Raw genomic sequence first — 21,385 nt, 5'->3', positions numbered from 1 at the left:
CAGGTGGGAGTGCGCGGTCAGGCAGTGGGGGGCTCACACCCCCTCCAGAGCCTCATAGGGTGGGCGGTCTCACACTTCGGCAAAGACTGGGGGTGACCAATGACCCCAAAAACACAGGGCTGGAAGAACCAAGTCATCAGGAGCCTCACTCAGCCTGAGAGTCAGCCCAGACATCCAGGAAGTGAGGGCTTTGCAGGCACATTCATTGTCCGTCTTGTACTCTTCCACCCTGGGCACCAGCATTTAAAGCTGTGGCAAGGGGCTTCCCTGGTGGCTAAGCGGTCAAAAACCCGCCTGCCAACGCAGGAGACATAAGCTCGATCTCTGGTCCAGGAAAATCCCACGTGCCATGGGGAACTAAGCTCAGGAGCCGCAAGGACTGAGCTCGCGCGCCCTGGAGCCCGAGCTCCACGACGGAGAAACCACCGCCTGGGGAAGCCGGGCGCAGAGCAACTCTAGGGCAGCCCTGCTCACCGCAGCTGGAGAGAAGGCCCAGAGCAAGTGAGCAAACACACGGCTTCTTAACGCTGTGGCAACCAGTTCCTAGACTCCCTAATTTTGCTCAGCTGTGACCTCTGAGCTCCCCAACAAGGGCCCTGGTTTGACGAGTTAGCACCCAAAAAGGACGACGCTGCTCTGAGCACCTGTCCCCGCGCTGAGATCAGGAGCCACACCCAGAGCTTGTGCATCTGAGCGTGTGTACACCACTGCTGCATAACACTAGCAACGAGGTGCTAAGTCGCTTTAGCCGTGTCCGACTCTGCGACCCCATGGACGGTAGCCCGCCAGGCTCCTCTGTCCATGGGACACTCCAGGCCAGAACACTGGAGTGGGTCGCCATGCCCTTCTCACTCGACTATAAAAGAGTGTGTGCACTTCCACACAGACATTTTTATTTGCTCCATTAATAAGATACATAAATGGCATTACCTGGAGAATCTAGGGTAAAAAAACAACTTGTGATGAAAAATCATCCCGACTATTCTCCAGGCATCATATAAAGCTACTTGAACACGCTTAGCTTTCTGAGAAAGTCATGCAGCCTCATTATCAAAAGTCTTAAAAATACTTACATAGGCTGTGACCCAGTAAAGCTGGGACTCTATCCTTGGCAGGAAATAACCTGAAAGAACCCCAGATTGTTATCTTGTGTAACATGAGTTTCTTACATAACACTGAAACAAACATCAGAAACAGTCTGAATATCCAGTGCGGGGAAGGCTCGTTACTCAGCCATGAAAAATACTCCTACACTGAACTGGGAACCTTTTCGTGCCATCTCAGGTGGGGGGAAAGCACAGTGGAGAATTCATTGTTTTCTGAGCACTCTTTGTGGCCCCATGGACTGTAGCCCGCCAGGCTCCTCTGTCCACGGGATTTTCCAGGCAAGAATCCTGGAGTGGGGTGCCATTTCCTTCTCCAGGGGAGCTTCCCGACCCAGGGATCAAACTGTTACATCTCCGGCAGTGGAGGGCAGGTTCTTTACCACTAGCCAGGGACGCGGGAGCCTGGTGGGCTGCCATCCGTGGGGTCGCACAGAGTTGGACACGACTGAAGCGATAGCAGCAGCAGCAGCAGCGCCCCCTGGGGAGCCCCTTATGACCATAATATGGTCAATTAAAGACGGCGAAGTGAACACTGCACAAATCTCTTCATTTCGAATCACTAAGAGTTATTTTGGTAACAAATAACAACTTGGAAATGGAAGCCCCCCTCCACGGGAGGGAAAGCGGAGCATGGCGCTGGCAGGAGGGACCAGGCTGGGGGCTCCTTGCTTGGTGACCCCCCCACCCACTCTGCAGGCGTCCTGCAACCCAACAAGAGAAGCGGAAGCGTGCCCAACCACGGCTCCACAGCCCCAGCGGCCCAAGGCCTCAGTAGGGTGTCCCCACCTCCCCTCCTCCCCCTTCCCCGCCAGGGCCAGGCCCGGAAGCCCTTACTGATGTCCTCTGCGAAGATGATGCTGGTCAGGCGGGCGGGCTGGGACAGGCGGGCCTGCACCACCGCCCTCCGGGAGCACTGCTGCTCGTCCAGGCCCAGAGGCTCGATGCTGGCCACCTCCGGCCGGGTTGACGACCTGCAGCGGGAAGATAAGAGTGCGCTCCCTGGAGCTGCTGGAGGGGCAGGGCTGCGACCCGAAGCCAGAGCTGTGGCCTCCGTCTGCCCTAGACTCATAGGAGAGAGGGGCCGGGCTCCGCCAGCTTCAGACTTGGGTGAGCTGGGCTGCCAAGCCCCTCTGCTGAGAACAGGCTCCGCCCGCCCCGAGCTCATCCCACAGGAGCCGGGACACTTGGAAACACCCCTACGTTCAACAGTCCTGACAGGGTAATTCCCTGGAACTGGAAATAACTCTCAGTGGGGAAAGTGCCTACAGCCCCCGGGGAGGAGGACAGGCCAGGTACCCGCTGATCTCTAGGCTGGGTCGCACATATGGCAGCTTCCCAGACGGTCACCTCCTTACCCAACAAGCTCTGCAAACCCAGAGCCCGCCCACAGGAACCAAGACAACAGGCACTACGGCCCAGCACACTCAGGGCCAAGGTTACGTGAAGGTGGGCAGAAGCGCAGGTAAACATTCAGATGGACGGGTCCGCAGAATCTGTGACTTCCCTCGGAGACTCGGGCCTTGGAGTAACCCGGCTGAAGGGACAGTGTGATGAGCAGGCACCCAGGGTTAGCGTGAGGTTTCTCATCTGAGACCTGGTGTAGCAGCAGTTCCCAGGGGAGCAAGATGCGGAGAGTGGGGAGGAGCCCAGTGGACGCTGCAGTACCAGGTGAGCACAGCCACTCGGGAGGTCAGGAGATCGACGCTGAGGTCAAGGTGCTAAGGTCAGGAAGATGGGGTGCTGAGCTCAGGGACACGGGGTACGGAGGGCAAGCAGGCATTGGATGCCACAGGAAGGAACTAAGATTTATTCTGAGCAGGTGAACATTCTAATCTGATCCACACTTTTCAGAGCGCAGTCAGGGCTGCCCTCCATGTGCTCCAGGCGGGGAGGCCCCAGGGAAGGGCACCCGTGGTCCCCAGGGCTGCGTGCAGCACCGTGGTGCCCAGCAGGGAGTGGGCACTCCCAAGTCATGGCTGCCACCCCCGCCCTGGGCTTTCACTGCCTGGAGCCTCAGTGTCCTGGGTTACTCAGAAGGAAACTTGTACAGTCTGCTGTTAAAAGGCAATGGTGTGAAATATACCCGACTGACATCTCCAAGTCGATGCAAGCCTCTCCAAGCTCAGCACGGACGCTCAGACAGGCGAACACACAGCACCCAGCAGGGTGTAGCAACGCCTCTACTCTGAGAATGAACCTCACCCGAGGCCGAGGGAGATGAACGTCCAAGCCCCCAGGGAAATGCACCTGTGGTCCCCGCAGCAAGAGACCTGCCCCGAGAAGAGTACATTTCAGAGACCAGCGGAGACAACAAAGACTGAGCCCAGACAGGGAGGAGGGAGCAGGTCTGGGGCACAGCCTCGCCCCACACCACAGAACTGCGGCAGCTTCGTTGTTCCAAGGTGATTTCAAAGGGCATCAGACCTCCCCACACGTGCACAGAGGCTCACAAAACTGCTGTGGGAATTAACACAACATTGTAAATCAACTATACCTCACTTTGAAGAAAAAAAAAAAAAAAACCTGACATGGAAACAAGAACAGAAAACACAGAGAGATCAGACCTGAGAGACTGGGAGACAATGTGACGGAGGGCGCAGCTTGGATCCAGGGGACCCAGGGGTAAAGACGGACGCTCAGTGGAGGCCCTGACGCAGCCCAAACCAGCTAGAGTTTAGTCAGCTCAAGTACCAGGGCTACCGTTTCCCGTTCTCAGCAATCCTGGTCTGAAAGGATGTTAACTGCAGGGGAAGCTGGGCGAAGGCACAGAGGAACTCTGTGTTATCTTCGCAACTTTCCTGTAAATCTAAAATTGCTCCAAACTTTAAAAAAATGTTTCAATGACAAGGGGAGTGAGGGATGAACAGGCTGAGCACAGAGAATTTTTAGGACAGTGAGACTACTCTGTGTGATACTCTAATGATACAGTCGCGACACATTTGGCTGGCTACAGTGAATCAGTCCCGGCTGTGGACAGTAACGGCACACAGACGTTGATTGTGATAAGGGGTCCACGCAGGTACAGCTTCCCAAGCAGCGCTAGGGGTAAAGAATCTGCCTGCCGTGCAGGAGACCTGGGCTTGGTCCCTGGGTCGGGACGATCCCCTGGAGAAGGGCCTGGCTACCCACTCCAGTACCTTGCCTGGGAAATTCCATGGGCAGTGGGGCCTAGTGGGCTGCAGTTCATGGGGTCGCAAAGCGTCAGTCACAACGGACCACGAGCACGCACGCGCGTGCACACACACACACACACACACACACACACACGTGCAGACTCACCAACTGAAACCAATGCACCATCTGGTAGGGGATGTTGACGGAGGCAGATGCTGTGGGGGGAGGAGGTATACACAGGAAATTGCTGTAATTTGGGCTCATATTTTTTAATCAACCTAAGACTGCTCTTTTTAAGAGTCTGTTTTAAAAAACAAGACAGCCCATTGTCTTCTGCTTCTAACTTTGAGAAACAATGTGGGGCGCCTTGTTCAGTGGCCCCTGGGAGCCAGGAATCCAGGCTCTAAATACCTCCCCAACCGTGAATCTCAGGCTCCTCAAGAACAGGGATGACAAGCTCTTTTCGCACTCCCTCAGGGCAGTGAATTAATCTCACTCTCCCAGTAAAGAAGTCAACACAGATAAGAGCGGACTGCCCTCATTTAAGTCCAAGAGGCCTGGAGTCCTCCTACACCCAGGCCCCCCCATGAGTGGCCCCTGAGATGCCTGTGGCCCCAGAGCCTGGCCGGGGGCACCCCACCCCTCAACCAGGGCCTCCAGGGCTGCGGGGCTCTGCTAGGTACAGGGACAGCCCTAAGCCGCCCTGTCCAAGAGAAATACACAGCAAAGCACATCTAAAATGTCCTCGCTGCCTTCTTAAAAAGCAGTAGGTAGGGGCTTCCCTGGTGGCCCCGCGGTTAAGACTCTGCACTTCCACTGCAGGGGTGAGAGTCTGATCACTGGTTGATCTTAATTTTAATGACGCGTATTATTTCACCGCAAACATCCCGATCATCCTTATAACCCGGGGGCCCCTGCATTTTGGACACAGTGAGTGGTCCCGGGGCAGGCCTTCAGGGGATGGAGAGCCCTGGGGATGGTGTCTAATCCCAGCCTGGGCTCCCAGCAGCTCTTAAAGAAGCCCCTCCTCTTCACACTTAGAGTGGGTACGAGGGCAGTAAGTGCAGCCTGGAGATAACACAGACCAGCCAGTGCAGCCACCCACCGCCCACTCAGGACTGCAGCAGGGTCCAGCCAGCAGACAGGGGCTCCCGCTCAGGGGAGCTCAGGGCAAGGGAGCCACGGTCCACCCTCACAGGGAGCTGGGGCGCTGGAAAGCGCACCCCCCACCACCGCCCCCTCTCACCCGGCTCTAGGGCCCCACATCTGAAGCTGGCGGGCTCATCCCAACCACCTAGAGGGCGTAAGACAGGGCGTAACCCCCTGCAGAGGGTTATTCTCGGTTACCTTGGAGGATGCTTGCAGGCAGTGTGCTCAGGCTGTGCCTTTAAGAGCAGAGAGCCCAGCAGGGGCCTGGTGTCGGGTGTCCCTGTTTCGAAGGTGCTTGTCAAGGGATTCTCAGGGATTCGAAAGGGAAGGGACCCCTGGAGCCCAAATTCAGAGTGGGGATTGGGGGCAGGGGCTGAAGACTAGGAGCGGCAGCAGAGGGGGCCGCCGCTCCACCCACAACGTCTCCTAAGGGGAGAAAGCCAAACACACACGCTGCTAACAGTGCCTGCTTTGACCCTGGGAATATGGGTGTTCACGGTGTTATTCTGCCCTTTTCTGTGTCCGTCTAACTTCTAAATCACAGCATTTCCCCGTCAGCGTTAGATGTAACTTGGAGAGTTGCTGTGCGCTCATTTTTCGGAGGAGTGAAGTGTTGACGTGACAGTGTCAGCTGTGACCCTTTGTGACCCCACGGACTGTAGCCCGCCAGGCTCCTCTGTCCATGGGATTCTCCAGGCGAGAATCCTGGAGTGGGGGTGCCAGTGCCTTCTCCAGGGGTCTTCCCCACCCAGGGGTGCAACCTCGGTCTCCCGCACTGCGGGCAGGTTCTTTACCGTCTGAGCCTCTACAGCCCCCGGAGTGAAGACGGGCTGGTTTAGGGCCTCTCTGAGGGCCAGGGTCAGGACACAGGGCTCCAAACCCAAACGCGGATGTTCCCTGCCGTTCGAATCACGTCTCAGTCCCTCAGAAGTGCTGTGTCTGCGTCTCAGAGCTCTGGTCGCCCTGAGAGCTGCCCGCAGAGGAGGCTGGCTCCCTCCTGGGCTGCGAAGGGAAGAGCTGATCCTGTGCAGTTCTGGAAAGCTGCTGCCCCCGGGACCTGGCAAGAGAAGAATCACCTCCTCCACGCAGGGAGGACAGGCCATCCTTCACAGACACGACGGTTAATCACCCTGCAGCCCGAGCCGGGCAGAGGGAGTGGAGATAAGGGGGCTGACAGGCAGGAGCCCCTTGCGTGCGGCAAACAGAGATATCCAGACACGGTTCTTTTAAAACACAGAAGTGTGCTGGGGCCATGCGGCGGCTCATTTCACATGTCAGTCTGGCTGGGACATGAGGTGCCCAGCTACAGGGTCAGACATTATTCTGGGTGTGTCTGAGGGCGTTTGGGGATGAGATCAGCACTTAAACCAGTAAACCAGTAAAGGAAATGACCCTCCCCAGTGTGGGTGGCTCTCACCCACTCAGTTGAGGCCTGACTAGAACAAAAAGCCCCCACTCGTCTACGCTAAGTCACTTCAGTCATGTCCAACTCTTTGTGACCCTGTGGACTGTAGCCCACCAGGCTCCTCCGTCCCCGGGATTCTCCAGGCAGGAACACTGGAGTGGGTTGCCATGCTCTCCTCCAGGGGATCCTCCCGACCCCGGGATCGAGCCCGCGTCTCTACGTGTCCTGCTTTGGCGGGCGGGTTCTTTAGCACCAGCGCCATCTGGGAAGCCACATATGTATCTCCTATTAATCGTGGGTCTCCGGAGAACCGGAGTAATATAGGGAGGGCACAGAAGATAATGAAAGGCATTGTCTGCCCTGTGAGCCCAGAGCTAAATCCTTCGATCCATCAGATCACTTAACCCTCCAGCAGACATGTGTGGATAAAGCCAAACTGAGACTCAGAGAGGTTGAGTAATTTCCCCAAAGCCACACAGCCATGAGTGGCAGGGCCAGTGGTCATAGCTGTGTGAGCCCAGATCAGACAGTCCTCGCAACACACGAGTGCTTTCCCCAGAAACACACAGCGCCACAGAGCCGCGAGGCGCAGATGAGCTACTTTTAGATTGAGTCTCTACGTCTTTTAATTAGCCCACATTCATCTTTACTGTTTCAGGAAATACAAACGTATCAGACGTATGAGCTCCTAAATGTTAATGGAGGAGCATCTCCAGTGTTCCCAAAGGTAGTCATTTTGAAGGAAACAGTTCTAGTACAGGCAGGACCTTGAAGAGGCAGCGTGCAACAGCGGCTGAGTGGCTGCAGTTTGGGGAGGAAATATCAGAGTGCATTCCTGGGGCAGCTGTGAGGGGCGGGGTCTGTCCATCAGCCGCCGTCTCCAGGGTATCTCAGACAAGGACCGAGCGGCCTCCACAAGGCTGGCCGGAGAGCTAACAACCAGACCGTGTCCACGCTGCTTGGGGAGGACCCAGGCGAGGAAGGCAAGGAAAGAGGGAAAGACACCACGCGGGCCGCAATGGCTTCCCCAGCCTGACCCTTGTGGGCTCAGAGACGGCTGGGCACTCGATAGAGAAGACAGGGTCTGCGTGGGGTGGAAGGCTGGGACGCCCACGTGGGAACCAGCCCTAAGAGCCAGGTCATTTGGATACAGCCTCGTGTTTGCCAAAGAAGCAGGTTCAGGCTCAACGGCTTTTCTGCACAAGAGCCTTCCTCTGCCCCCAGTTTTCCTGTTTGCTCTTTTAATTGTTTTAAGTTTTCTGTTTACTTTATGTTGGCCGCACCGTCCTTTGTTGCGGTGTGCGGGCTTTTCTCCAGCTGCGGCCCACAGGCTCAGCTGACCCGTGGCACGTAGCATCTTAGTTCTCTAACCAGGTAATCATACCCAGCTCGCCTGCATTGGAGGGCAGACGCTCAACCACTGGACCACCAGGGAGGGCCCTGCCCCCAGTGTAAATGCACTGATGCAGCTGCTCAGGAAGGATGAGAGCTGCTTCAGCCTGTCCATCCGTCCTTCCGTGCGTCTTCGCCAAAGCCAGCAGGCCTGCCCACCCTCCCTGCCCACCCTCCCTACTCAATCGCCCCAAGGCCCGCAGGAGGAGCTGGCCCTCCCCAGGCCCCTGGCACAGGCGGTGCTGGCAAGATGGCCCTGTTCTCTGCCGAGAAGGTGAAGGCCTAGGACGCTAGGGCACTGCCACACACCAGTTGTGTGACCTTGAACAAACAAGTCAACTTCTCTGGGCCTCTGTTTCTGCATCTGTACAATGGGAAGAAAAATGATACCTGCTGCAAAGGGTTGGGGTGGATTAGATAGGATGATAGACACCTTATCACAGGGCCTCGCACACAGTAAGCTCTCAAACTCAGGAACCAGGAGCAGGTGCCCAAATGAGCGCTCGTGGCCCTGAGGTGTTTGGCAAGATTCCAACCACAAGAACTTTTGATTTTTAAAGGGAGGAAGAGAACAGGGGTCCTTCTCGGTCGTGATCACTGATGCCTGACCTGTCCATCCGCTTCCCTGAGTGAAGGGCCCCACCCCCAACCACAGACAGACATCCTCAGAGCCCCGAGTCACAGCAAAGAGTCAGAGGTGGGTTTCCCGGCTGGGCTCCTTCCCCCCAGCTCCCGTCCCCCCGCCTTCCCTGGGCTTATGCTGACCCCACAGCCAGTCCTCCTTGGGGTCCCTGGTGGACTCATTCATTCAGGCACGAATCCGTTTGTATTGGGTTTTGTGCGATGTTCCAGGTACTTCCGAGGTACTGGGAACACAGCAAAGCACCACCTGAACATCAGCTCCCCACTTCACGGAGCTTACTTTTTGGTAGGAAGAGAATAAGAACAGACAAGTGAGTGGGACCAGGGCTGCGGACAAACCGAAGCCGGGGGAGGGCAGGGCTGCAGTTTCCACCTGGATGCTGAAGGGAGCCTCACTCAGGCGGGATGTGTGAGCAGGAGGGGCTGCCACGGGGTCCCTGAATAACTGCAAGAAGGGCATTCCGGCAAAAGCACAGGAGAGCGCAAAGGCCCCGAGACCAGGGCACGCGTGACCCTCCTCCCCGTCAGACTCCCTCGTCCACGGCGTGCTCATTTCTTGCCCCTGCTGCACGCAGGTAAGACCCTGCTGCCAGTTTGTACAGATGCCCTTTAAGAGATCGACAGGCATCCTTGGAGGCTCAGATGGTAAAGAATCTGCCTGCATTGTGGGAGACCAGAGTTCAATCCCTAAGTCAGGAAGATCCCCTGGAGAAGGAAATGGCAACTCACTCCAGTGTTCTTGCCTGGACAATTCCGTGGAGAGGGGAGCCTGGTGGGCTACAGGGGTCGCAAAGGTCTGGACATGACTGAGAAACTGACACCTTCATTTCGTTTTGTTATGGAGTCTCTTCTACTCCAAATGTGCCGCATTTTCTATAATAAGTGACTCTTGAATGCTCTGCACATACTGAGACCATTATATGGCTTTTCTTCTTCATTTGGTTGATAGAATTGTTTATTGTTGGTCAAGCAATTACACTGATTGGTTAGTATTAAACCAACCTTGCATTCCTGGGAACCAGCCCAGGTGGTCATAATCCATTACCCTTTTCATATTTTTCTGGACTTGATTTGCTATTTTGTGAAGGAATCTTGAACTCTGGGTCTGTGAATTTCTTTTTCTTGTAATATTTGTGCCTGGTTTGCAATCAGTGTAATATTGGCCTCATAAAAATAAGCTGCGAAATGACTGTTCTTTCTGTTTTTCCTGAAAGAGTTTGTAAAGGATTTGTACTATTTCCTCCTTAAATGTTTCACAGAATTTACAAGTGAGGCAACGCGGGCTTGTAGTTTTCTTTATGAGAAGGTCTGTGGCTGTAAACTTAATTTTACCAAATGTCCTAAGTGGACTGGAAGGCACCAAGGTGTTCTGAGAGCCCTCCCGCAGGCCCTGCACAGGAGAGGGGGCGGGGCACCCACAGCTGGGGGAGCCTGTGCCGCAGTGCTGGTGGCCTGCGGCCCTGTTGCCTCTTTTCCTCTAGAATTTCTCACCCACATTCCAGCAAGACCACCCCCTCCCCCTGCCAGATCACAGCAGCTCCCGTCAAGGGCCCCAGCTGAGCAAACCCAGGGTATACACACCGTCCCCACCCCCAACACACACACACACACAGAGCTGGGTAAATGTGCACACGTGGGGTCATTCCTGCAGGGGACCCGTGTTGGGTTTTGGCTGCCCAGCCTCTGCCCCCCTCCTCAGTAACAGCACCCAGCTTTTCTGTGGCTCTTCTCCACCCTCAGACCATGAGGTTCTGGGCACCCATGCTCCTGGGACACTGGGAGGCCTGGTCAGGAAGCAGTGTGAACCCTGGGCTGGAGGAGTCCAGACCCAGGGTGAGCCCCGACAGCAGTGATGGGGTTTGCAGGGCTGGAACTGCTGTCCAGGGAGCCCCAGGCAGAGGTCCAGGCCTAGGACCTCAGACCAGGCTCTGCTGACCTCACTGCGCCCTGTGTGCAGCCTGAAGCAAACGCTGCCAAAACAGAGTTTATTTAAACTTTACGTAACTTCAAAGTTTATTTAAACTATTGTGGTTTCAGTTTCCTGTCACATGCAGGCAACTCAGGACAGTCTAGCCAAGTGAAACCCCGATTGAATTCTTCAAGACATGTTGTCTCATTTCATTCAAACTGCTGGTACTATATTTTTTAAAAAAGAAAAAAAATGTCATTTATTATGTGCTTATTATGTGTCAGGCACAGAACAAAACACAGCACAAATATTTTATTTGCCTCCCAACAAGCCAACTGAAACTTCCATATGATACCCACGGAGACAACAGCATGGATGGGATGTCACCTGCCCAAGGACACATTCCTAGAAACACCTCAGTGAGGTTGGTCTCTAGACCGCTCACCCGGACACCACCCTCCCCTCTTGTGATAAATGCACCCAGATTGTTCAAAACAGCCAGCAGACTCTGTCTACCTGCAGTTGCCCACAGGAGCGCCCAGGCCGACAGACCTCAGTGAAAAATGACTCCATGTCCTCAATGACCCCGACCCCGCTTACATCCGTAATCCTGCTTCTCAGCGTACAGTCCACTTTCCGAAAGCCCTACTGAAGGAACCTGAGTAAAACGGCCATTGATGAGAAGGCCTGGCACATTTCCTGGGCATCCCAGGACTGAGAAGGCACAAGCCTGTGACTCGTCTTTGGTTTTTTTAAGTGGGCCTTTTTTCTCCCCCCAAGTTTTTATTGAATTTGTTACAACATTACTTCTGTTTTATGTTTTGGGGCATTTTTGGCCAGGAGGCATGTGGGATCCTAGCTTCCTGACCAGGGATCAACCCCACACCCTCTGCATTGGGAAGCAGTCTTAACCACTGGACCGCCGGGAAGTCCCTGTCACCTGGCTTTGAACTTGGCTCTGCTCGGTTCCCTATTTGTGCAGCAGGTGGTCACTCTTGAGGTGTTTTCTTTTCAGGATTGAGTGGAGAGTAACACGCAAGATATGCAAAGGAATTAGCAGAAACGCAGGCTCTGCTCTTTGGCCGCCTCGGCCGCCCCCGCCTGCAGGGCTCAAGTCCCTGCCTTTGGGCCTGGGTGTCTGGCCACCCACCCACCTCGGCGGCTGCCTGGACACTGGTGCCTTCCCCAGTTCCCAGCCCCTCTCTTTCTACCTCCAGTTATATCCAAGTTACCCTTGTATAATTTTCCTACTTTAATAAAAAAAAATTGATTCTTCTTTATCGAAAAGGTACTTTAAAAAGTTTTAAAGTACCACGCCCTTTAGGCCATGCCCTGAGGCATGTGGGATCTTGGTTCCCCCAACCTGGGATCTAACCTATACCCCTGCAGTGAAAGTGGAAGCCTTAACCACTGGACCAGTAGGGAAGTCCTGCAGAAGTATTTAAAGAGGAACCTGTCTATCACTCGTGTAAACAGAAAGCCTATATCATTCGCCGTCCATCTGAAGCAACCATAAAAACAAACATGAGTCAAAACAATGTTGCTACTTCCAGGGATGGGGTGAAGAAGGAAACGGGCTGATATCACAGTGTGTTAAGGAGACTAGAAGGTGGATGTCGGGGCTGGAGGCCGGGAGGAGCGTTAGCAGACCCTGACTGAGTCTCAGTTTGGGAAGATGAAAGAGTTCTGGAGATGATGGCGGAGATGGCTGCATAACAACGTGAACATAGCTGATGTCACCGAGCTGGACGCTTAGAGATGCTTACTTTAATGATATGTGTATTTCACCAATTCTTTTTTCTAAAGAAAAAATAGAAACACGTTGGCGCCAGAAATGAAATTTATCTTCAGGGTGTCTAACCGGACATGGGAACCCAAGGACAGGGGAGGTCAGGAGTGGAAAAAGGAGAAGTAATGGCTGTGCAGTGAAGAGGTGGGTGTGGGCAGAGGAAGACACCCTCCACCCACTGGCTAACCGTCCCCCCAACACACACACACACACAGAGGCAGGGCTGACAGGGCGGAAGTCACCGCGAGAGCAGAGTGGGGTGAGGGGTCAGGGACAGGCAAGGGAAGCAGGAAGAAAACCACCCAGGAAGCAGGTAAACACACTTGCCGTCACCTCCTTCTGTGGGTCCGGGAGGGGGGACCCGAGCACCCATGGGGGAACCAGGACCCGTGGGCCGGGGTGGGGGTAGGGGCACAGCCAGGCCCCGGTCACCAGCCCAGCAATCCACTCCAGTACTCTTGCCTGGGAAATCCCATGGGCAGAGGAGCCTGGCACGCTACAGTCCATGGAGTCCTAAACAGCTGGACACGACTCTCCGACTGAGCGTGCACCCAAGGAATGACACGAAATATCAAAAAAGAACCAGGAACTTGTCACAAAACCAGCAATACTGGTGCGACAGGAGGGGTTCAGTCAGGTCTGGCCAATTAGCCAGAGGCTGCACATCCCCAAAGAGGCACCGTTCCCTGCCCCCTTCCGTGGGCTCCTGCCTGATGGAGACCACCACTCAGTCCCCCAGAGTACCGGCCTCCCGAGGCTCGCACTGATGTGTGCACAGTTTTGACTTAATGATCTCTATAGCTCTCCTCCCCTTAAAATTGCCTGAGTATTTGATGCTATAAAATCAAGAAACAGGGAAAGTAAACTGAAAGCCTCTGGCTCAGGTGTGCAATGATCCAGAAAACTGGGAGCTGGGCTGAAAATGCAAAGGATGGGCAAACACTCCCCCAGAGTCCAGGGGCGTTTTCACGCTCTCTGTTCTCCACCTCACAGACTTCACAGTGACCTCCTCGGGTGAAGAAGAAGGCGGATAGAAAGCTTGCCTGCACACCCGCTCTTAAAGTTCCAGGAGCAACTCTTCAAAAACTGAAACAACACCTGACTGGGCTAGGAAGAGGGGACTGAAAACAAACATTTCCAGCGCTTGAAGAACAGAAGCTTTTCCTGTGACGTTAAGGGAGAAGTCACAGCACCAAATACCTCTGAGACGCTTAAGCAGTCACACATTTGCAAAAAAAAAAAAGACTATGGATCTGATTCAAAACAAGTTATAAGGTACTTAGCACTCCCCTGGTGCATCACAGATGAGGCATTTTTTGTTGTTGTTTTTCCCCCTTCCTCCTAAGAAGCTAGATAGGTAAATTAAAATCCATCAGTTTTTCCAAAAACAGCAGGTAGGGGGGAAGAAAAAAAAAACAGTTGTTACTTCAAAAACAAAAAACACAGCTCTAGAATCTCAGAGAGCAGCACACAAGGACACCCAAGGGGGCTCGTCTGAAGCCAGCTGTTTGTAACAGTCGGCTTCCTTTCCCTTGTCCCCATGTCAAGAGAAGAGACGACCTCAACCAGAGGAGGAGCACGGTCTCAGGCCAAGTCTGGGCTGACAGCTGATCCCCCAACTCCAGTCAGGGCCCTGGACAAGGATGCAGAAAAGTCAGAGCGAAGCTCAGCCTCTGATACCAAGCCGGAAATACGACCCCCCAGGTGCAGAAGGCACTAGCCCGAAAATGCGTTTGGCTAACTGCACTGTCATTTCAGGAGGCGACCTTCAGAAATCAAATCGGCACTAGCAATGCATGCAGGGGGCTCAGTGGGTGAAGAATCTGCCTGCAATGCAGGCGATGCTGGTTCAAGCCCTGGGTTGGGAAGATCCCCTGGAGGAGGGTTTGGCAACCCACTTGAGCCTTGCTGCCTGGAGAATGCCATGGACAGAGGCGCCTGGCGCGCTACAGTCCACGGGGTTGCAAAGGGTCAGAGACGCCTGAAGTGACTCAGGGGAAAACAGTCAGAGCCCCAGCAGCACGCTCTCTCAATATCCACGGACTACTGGCCCCACAGACTTAACACACGCTGGACTCTGTAATGCAATCACACCTGTTACAGTCTAGCCTGGAAACAAGCAACCAAAGGAAGGAGCAGGGTGTAGCATGCGGGCGGCACCCCTCCCTTTCATCTCCAGCGAGGTGGCAGGGAGGTGTGGTAGGGCCTCCGCCACACCCAGCACTCAGCGCCCTGCTGGGAATGAATCTCCTGCGAGGGGAGGCCACCACAGGCCGCCTTCTCCATCCGAGGGATGGAGCAGCTGGACCGCATCGCCCAGCCACCTTGGGGTGAGGCGGACCCCTAGTCTCATTAGCTCCTGGGCTTCCCAGATCACACCCCCCACAAGGTGCAGAATTCCTGAGCCCCCAGCAAGCTAGGCATCCAGGGCAGCCCTGCTCTGTGGGCAACCTGGGGTGAATCACCAACCATTCGTTTGCATCTTCCATCTGTAACGTAGCTGTGAGTGTTAGTCGCTCAGTCCTGTCTGAGTCTTTGTGACCTCATGGACTGTAGCCCACCAGGCTCCTCTGTCCATGACTTTCTCCAGGCAAGAATACTGGACTGTGTTGCCATTTCTTTCTCCAATGTAGGTGTATCATGTGTTAAAAACCAAGGGTTTGTCCGAAAGATCTCTCATCAAAGGCTTACATTCCCTCCCAAGACGCTGCACTGCTGACCCAACTCCCGCGCACACCTTCCCGGCTTCCCCACAAGCCAGGTTCCCACACCAGGCCGGCGCCAGGAACGAGTCACCAGGCAGACTCCAGCGAGCTGCCTGCGTCCCCATCCCAGGGCTCCGCAGGGCGCCGACTACCCCTCCCGGAGGCTGAAGGAGAACGGAGTGCGACCACGTGGACGCGCCCGGGCCGGCAGCTCTCTGTGACCCTCTCCCCCAGCAGAGGGTCCCTCCGGAAGCCCCGGACCGATAGGCCATCGGAGGCCCTCCGCCGCGCCCGCCAGACGCCCTCCGCGAGTCCAGCCTACCGCTGGGCTCCCGGCCGCACCCCGCGCCCGGCAGGCCCCCTCCTGCGCGACGCGCCGAGGCCCGGGCGGCGCCATGCGCAGTGGCGGCGACCCGCGCGCACGCCGCCGGGTCACGAGCGGCCAGTAGCCGGGGCAGTGGCCGATCGGCCGCCAACCCGGGGCCCGAGAGCGCGCGTCGGCGCACCTGCTGCGCGGGCCCGCGGGGGAGCGCGGCTCCCCGCCTCCCGGCGCCGGCCCGGCCCGAAGGCCGCGCGCCGCAGGCCCCGCCGGCCCCGCCGGACCTGCCCGGGGCCGCGGCCCTCTCCCCGCGCCCGCGCACCTGCAGCGCGCCCGCCCGGCCGCCCGCGTCCCAGGCCCGCGCCGGGCCGCTCCTCACCAGCGGTAGCAGCCCTCCGAGGCCTCCAGCGTGAAGTTCACGCGCGTCGCCCGCGTGAAGGGCAGCAGCACCTTGGGGATGTTGAGCTTGGCCGCCAGCGCGCCGGGTCCCAGCGCCAGCAGCCCCGAGAGCAGGAGCAGCTGCGGCCGCAGCCCTCGGCCCCCAGCCGCCATCCTCGCCGCGCGTCACCTCCCGCGACCCGGTGCCCGGCGGCCCGCGCGCTCCCCTCGCGCCCTCCGTCCCCGGTCGCGCGCCCGGCCGGCAGGTGATAAGCGCGGGAGGGAGTGGGGCGGGGCGAGGGCCGCGGCCCGGGGCCACTTCCTGGGCCCCGGCGGGACCTGAGCGCGGGAACTGAAGGGGCCGGGCTCCCAGCCCCAGCCCCGGGCCCTGCGGGGCGGAGCGAGGGGCTGGGGCGCGCCCGGGGCCCCGCGGGGGGTGGCTGAGTGGGACGGGGCGTGCGCCCGAGTCACCGCGGGCAGGGCGAATCCGGCGCCGGCCTGCAGGACGCCCGTCGACCACGCGGGAAGCGCTGCACGGTTTCCCGGCCTCCACGTTCGGACCCCTGGTGCCACCCGCAGCCATTCACTGGGCCCCAGGCAGCGCCTCTGGCCAGTGAGCCTGGCCAGGGGCCCACAAACAAGTCAGCCAGGCTCCTGAGACCTCGAGCTCGGTCGGAGGAGACCCCCATCAACACGCGAAGGAACGGGCTCCCAGGAAATCCGAAATGTGTACGCATCCTGGCCTGGGCATCCAAAAGAGGCGCCCAGTTCCGCAAGTATGTGCCACCTGCTGAAGACCTGGACCCTTCTCTCTCCCCCAGGGAGGCACTGTGATCCCCAGTTTTCGAGGAGAAACAAGGTGAGTTGGCCTGAAGGCCGCTCAGCCACGAAGGACAGCGCCGAGGCTCTCAGCCCCCACAGCCCTGTTCTCTGCGCGGCACCCGCTCTCTTCCTTCCGGAAGCCATGGGAGGTTACTCAAAGGGCAGATTTAGGGGCTGACACCGCCAGAGCACACTCTGCCGCGCCTCTGCCAACCGCGCGACAGGGAACGCTCAGCATCAGTGAATTCTGGGCGCAGAAGCCTCGGATCTTAAATTCAATCCACAGGTTGTGTTCTGGGTTTGTAGTTGTCTTTGTCCAGACTTACAGGAGAGGGCTCAGCATGTACCCTACTCCCAGTTAAGATGAAAATCCGCTGCGCGGAGGGGAGGCCCCAGCCTAGTGGGAGGTCAGGAAAGGGCGGAGCGAGTGCCCAGGGGCCCCGGTGTGAAGGGCCCAGGAAGTGTGCCCTGAATTGTAACCCGGGAGGCCCCTTGATCCCCTGAAGGAGAGCATGGCAACCCACTCCAGCATTCTTGCCTGGAGAATCCCATGGACAGAGGAGCCTGGCGGGCTACAGTCCACGGGGTCGCAAAAGAGTCAGACAGGACTGACAGACTCAGGCCCCTTGACGACTCTGTCTGAAGGTGGAGGGAAAGGCTGAACTTCAGTCCTGCTGGGAAAGGCTTCTGGGAGGAGGTGGCCCCTGGGTTGGGCAAAGACATCTCACTGGGTCTCAGAGAGGCCCTGATGGCTGTTGTGACAGTAGGGAGGAATGTTTGGGGATCACCCTCAAAGCCCTTCCTGGCGGCTCAGATGGTAAAGAGCCTGCCTGCAGTGTGGAAGACCCAGGTTCGATCCCTGGGCCTGGAAGATCCCCTGGAGAAGGACGTGGCAACCCACTCCAGTATTCTTACCTGGAGAATCCCATGCCTGGAGGAGCCTGACTGTTCATGGGGTCACAAAGAGCTGGACTCGACTGAGCTATTTCACTTTCACTTCCACTCAAGGCCTAAAGGCCGAGAGAGCTCTGTGAGCTGGGCTCTTCCCTGTGTGGAGCCAAGGGCTCTGGGAGGGGAAATTCCAGGGGGCTCTCTTATGTAAAGAAATGAGAGCGGTATGAAAAAAAAACAGCCCCAGAGTGGGTGTCTGTGAGGAGTTCTTAGTGTTCTTGTTTGCGTGTTTTATTGATTCGTTTTTTTTTTGTAAATAACGGATGGTTTAAGCTAAAAAGGCTGAAAAGAGCTCATAGTAAAAATGACTGCGCCCTCCTCCCCTCACCCAGTCCGCTTCCCAGAGGCAATCAGTGTTTTCTGGTTGGGTATGCTTCCAGACAGATTTTATGCATATATAAGCAAATACATGTGTGTGTACATTTGAAATTCATGATGTACCTCGTCATGTTCCAATCTGCCCAGTTAAATTGGCAAGCCAGGAGCCTTGCCCAGCAGATAAGTAAATACAAGGAACTCGGCGGGCCATTGGGGATATTAAGCCCGTCTGGTCCGTGGGAAGCATGAATCCCTGTGACCCCACCTTTCCAGATCTTCTGATTATTGAGGAGAAATCAGTGATGTCGATTTGTAGAGAAAACATCTTGAGTGTAAGTGAATGTAATTTATCTTGGACATTTATCCCAGGAAAATGAAAGCTTAGTTTTCACAAAAGCCCATACATACAGTGTTCAAGGCAGCTTTCTTCAGAACAACCCAGCACTGAAAACAGCAGAGAAGTCCTTCCATGGGTGATGGAAAAACAGACTGGTCAGTCGACACCATGAAATGCTACTTGGCAACAAAGGAAAACAACTGATATACTCAGTAACTCGAATTCAAAGGAAATTATGCTGGGTGGAAAAAAGTCAATCACAAAAGGTTACATATGGCATAATTCCACTCATATAACATTCTTAAAAATGGCAAAATTATAGAACTGGAGAACAGGTGAGTGCTTGACAGGGGTGAGAGTCAGACAGGGGAGGGATAGGTGGTGATGTGGCTGTAAAATATGAAATCTTTGTGAGGATGGAAATGCATCTTGACTGAGAAAAAGTGAACGTGTTAGTAGCTCAGTGGTGTCTGACTCTGCGACCCCATGGATTGTAGCCGGCTGGGCCGGGCTCCTCTGTCCATGGGATTCTCAAAGGCAAGAATACTGGAGTAGGTTGCCAGCCCATCTCCAGGGGGTCTTCCCAACCCAGGAATTGTAGCTGGGTCTTCTGCACTGCAGGGTAAATCCTGGTTACAATATGTCCTATTGGTTTTTCCTAATTGACACATATTGATTTATCGATACAATGTTGCCTTAGTTTCCGGTATACAGCAAAATGATTCATTCATTTTTTTTTCAAATTCTTTTCCATTATAAATTATTACAAGATATTGAAAGAGTTCCCTGTGTGTCCTATAGTTCTGCAAGAAGTCACCATGGCGGGGGGGGGGACCGGGGAGAGGGTACACAGGATCTTTCTTAAACATGTCTCTGTCTGTGTCTTAAAACTGCACGGGAAGGACTTTCCTGGTGGTCCAGTGGCTAAGGCTCCAGGCTTCCAACGCAGGGGACCCGGGTTCCATCCCTGGTCAGGGAACCAGGTCCCACGTGCCACAACTAAGACCCAGCACAGCCAAATACACAAAAAAAACGTTAAAGAAAGAGTTGCATGTGAATCTCTAATTAGCTGAAAAGAAAAAAGTTTAATTATGCAACGGGAAAAGCAAGCGTGCAAGCAGGCCTAACAGGATACTCTCGGTAGACACAGCTTGTTGGCCACCCGTGTGCTCACCTTAAGGCAGTCAGGAAATTTCCCCTGAGGAAACCAGCCAACAGGAAGCAACAAAATGATGGACAGAACATTTCCCTTCCCTCTTTCTTTGGTCCTTAGTCCTGCCCACCCCCACCCCACCCCAGCCCCGCCCAGTTGTGCACGGTGTCTGGGTCCCAGACTCTAAGCAGCACCTGCCTTCTATGTGTGATCTGCGTCCATGCCCTGCCTCTGGGTACCTTCTCTGGGAATCGAGTGCTTTATCTGAGTTTCAGGGGGCCAGGGGGCCTGGCCTGCCCCAGGCACAGAGAGCCCCGTGGAAGGAAGGGACCCACGTTCGTCTGCCTGATAGATAAAGTGAGACAGGACAGTGACTTCTATCAGTATGTGCCATGCCTGTCGTCTCCCACCACTCAGAAAAAATGTGCAGCCCTGAGAGCTGGTTCAATGGAAAAGACTCTGATGCTGGGAGGGATTGGGGGCAGGAGGAGAAGGGGACGACAGAGGATGAGATGGCTGGATGGCATCACGGACTCGATGGACGTGAGTCTGAGTGAACTCCAGGAGTTGGTGATGGACAGGGAGGCCTGGCGTGCTGCGATTCGTGGGGTCGAAAAGAGTCGGACACGATTGAGCGCCTAAACTGAACTGAACTGAGGACCACTGGTACTGGTTTTTCCTACTTGTCTTCAAATCAAAGCGTTCACATTCATTTAAGAAGGAGACTTTGTCAGTTCTGTAAATAGGAACGCAGCATCAGTTGCTCAAATAGTAGCCATAAAATAAATACAATGAAACAAGAGGATGCCATGATTCTACCAGGAGACACTGCTTCCCGAGCCCAAGGCCCAGGCTCTCTGTTCCTGGGAGGAGGACCACGCCCCGGCCGACAAGGACCTTTCTCCAGGAGCGAATGAGGGTCGAGAGGGGATTTCAAAGGCAAGCAACCTGCCTCTACTGGCACGTTGTCATATTAGAATCCATCTCCCAACTTTTTGCAACAAATATATTTTTTAAATGGTGCAGTGGAGAAGCTCACGCATTCACAGTAGTTGCTAGGAGAGTGTAACGAAGCCCCCGGCGGGACCCTCCACCCCCACGGCCACGGCTGTGGCCAGCCTTGCTCCTTCTGCAGCTGACTCCAGCCCCTGCCCGTCTCATTTTGAAACAATTCCGAGACATCTTAGCATTTCATCTGTATGTCAGTGTGTATCACTAAAGATAAGAACCCTCTCACATGTACACAATAACCACAAAGCTATCACCACATCTAAAAAACAACCAGTAATTCCCAGTCATAACATATCCAGAGTTCAAACTTCCAACTGTCATAGCTTTCTTTTTTTTCCCACAAATTGTACTTTCAGAATCAGGATCCAAGTAAGGTACACGTGTTGCAATGGGCCGAAATGAGCTTTTAATCTGCAGGCTCCCCCGGCCGGCTCCCTGCCTCCAGGCGTTGTCTGTGTCCCTCTCGCAACAGCAGCTCCTCTTTAGCGCACCTTCACGCCCGCCTGCCCACCCCCACGCCATCCATCTGTGGGACCTGCCCAGCAGCCGTGGTCCTCCTGCGGCGTGAGGCCACAGCAGCTTCTAGTCATGGTCCCTGAGGATTAAGGTAAAGGTGGGGGGTCCTCATTGTGGGCCTTCAGCACCATCTCTGAGATGGAAACCTCAGCATTTAGGGAAATTAAAACAAAAAAAAAAAAGAAAGAAAAAGGCTGGGCGCAATGGAACAGCTCCAACCCCGGCAAAATGCTTTCTAAAACTTCAAGGGAATGGCACCGTCTAATTAGGCAGAAATTGCAGCTTTTTCCCAGTGCTCAGACACGCCGCCTGCTCACCGGATCTCGTTTTGATTTGCGCATTCATGCTCACGAGGGGCGGCCTTCCCAC

General features: G+C 55.3%; 1 protein-coding gene across 1 annotated transcript in view; it reads right to left on the bottom strand.

Annotated features, from left to right (window-relative positions):
- NUP210 (nucleoporin 210) overlaps positions 1-16,082 on the bottom strand; it is a 90,899-nt gene extending 74,817 nt beyond the window's left edge. Inside the window, exons 1-2 of the mRNA XM_068982179.1 lie at positions 15,910-16,082; positions 1,941-2,077 (exon numbers count right to left, since the gene is read on the bottom strand). Coding sequence (XP_068838280.1) covers positions 1,941-2,077; positions 15,910-16,082 — 310 coding nt within the window. The remainder of the gene's footprint in view (positions 1-1,940; positions 2,078-15,909) is intronic.
- Positions 16,083-21,385: the final 5,303 nt, after the last annotated feature.

This window comes from Capricornis sumatraensis, chromosome 10 (genome assembly GCF_032405125.1).
Source record: "Capricornis sumatraensis isolate serow.1 chromosome 10, serow.2, whole genome shotgun sequence".
Taxonomy (NCBI): domain Eukaryota; kingdom Metazoa; phylum Chordata; class Mammalia; order Artiodactyla; family Bovidae; genus Capricornis; species Capricornis sumatraensis.
This window is presented reverse-complemented; position numbering and strand designations above follow the sequence as displayed.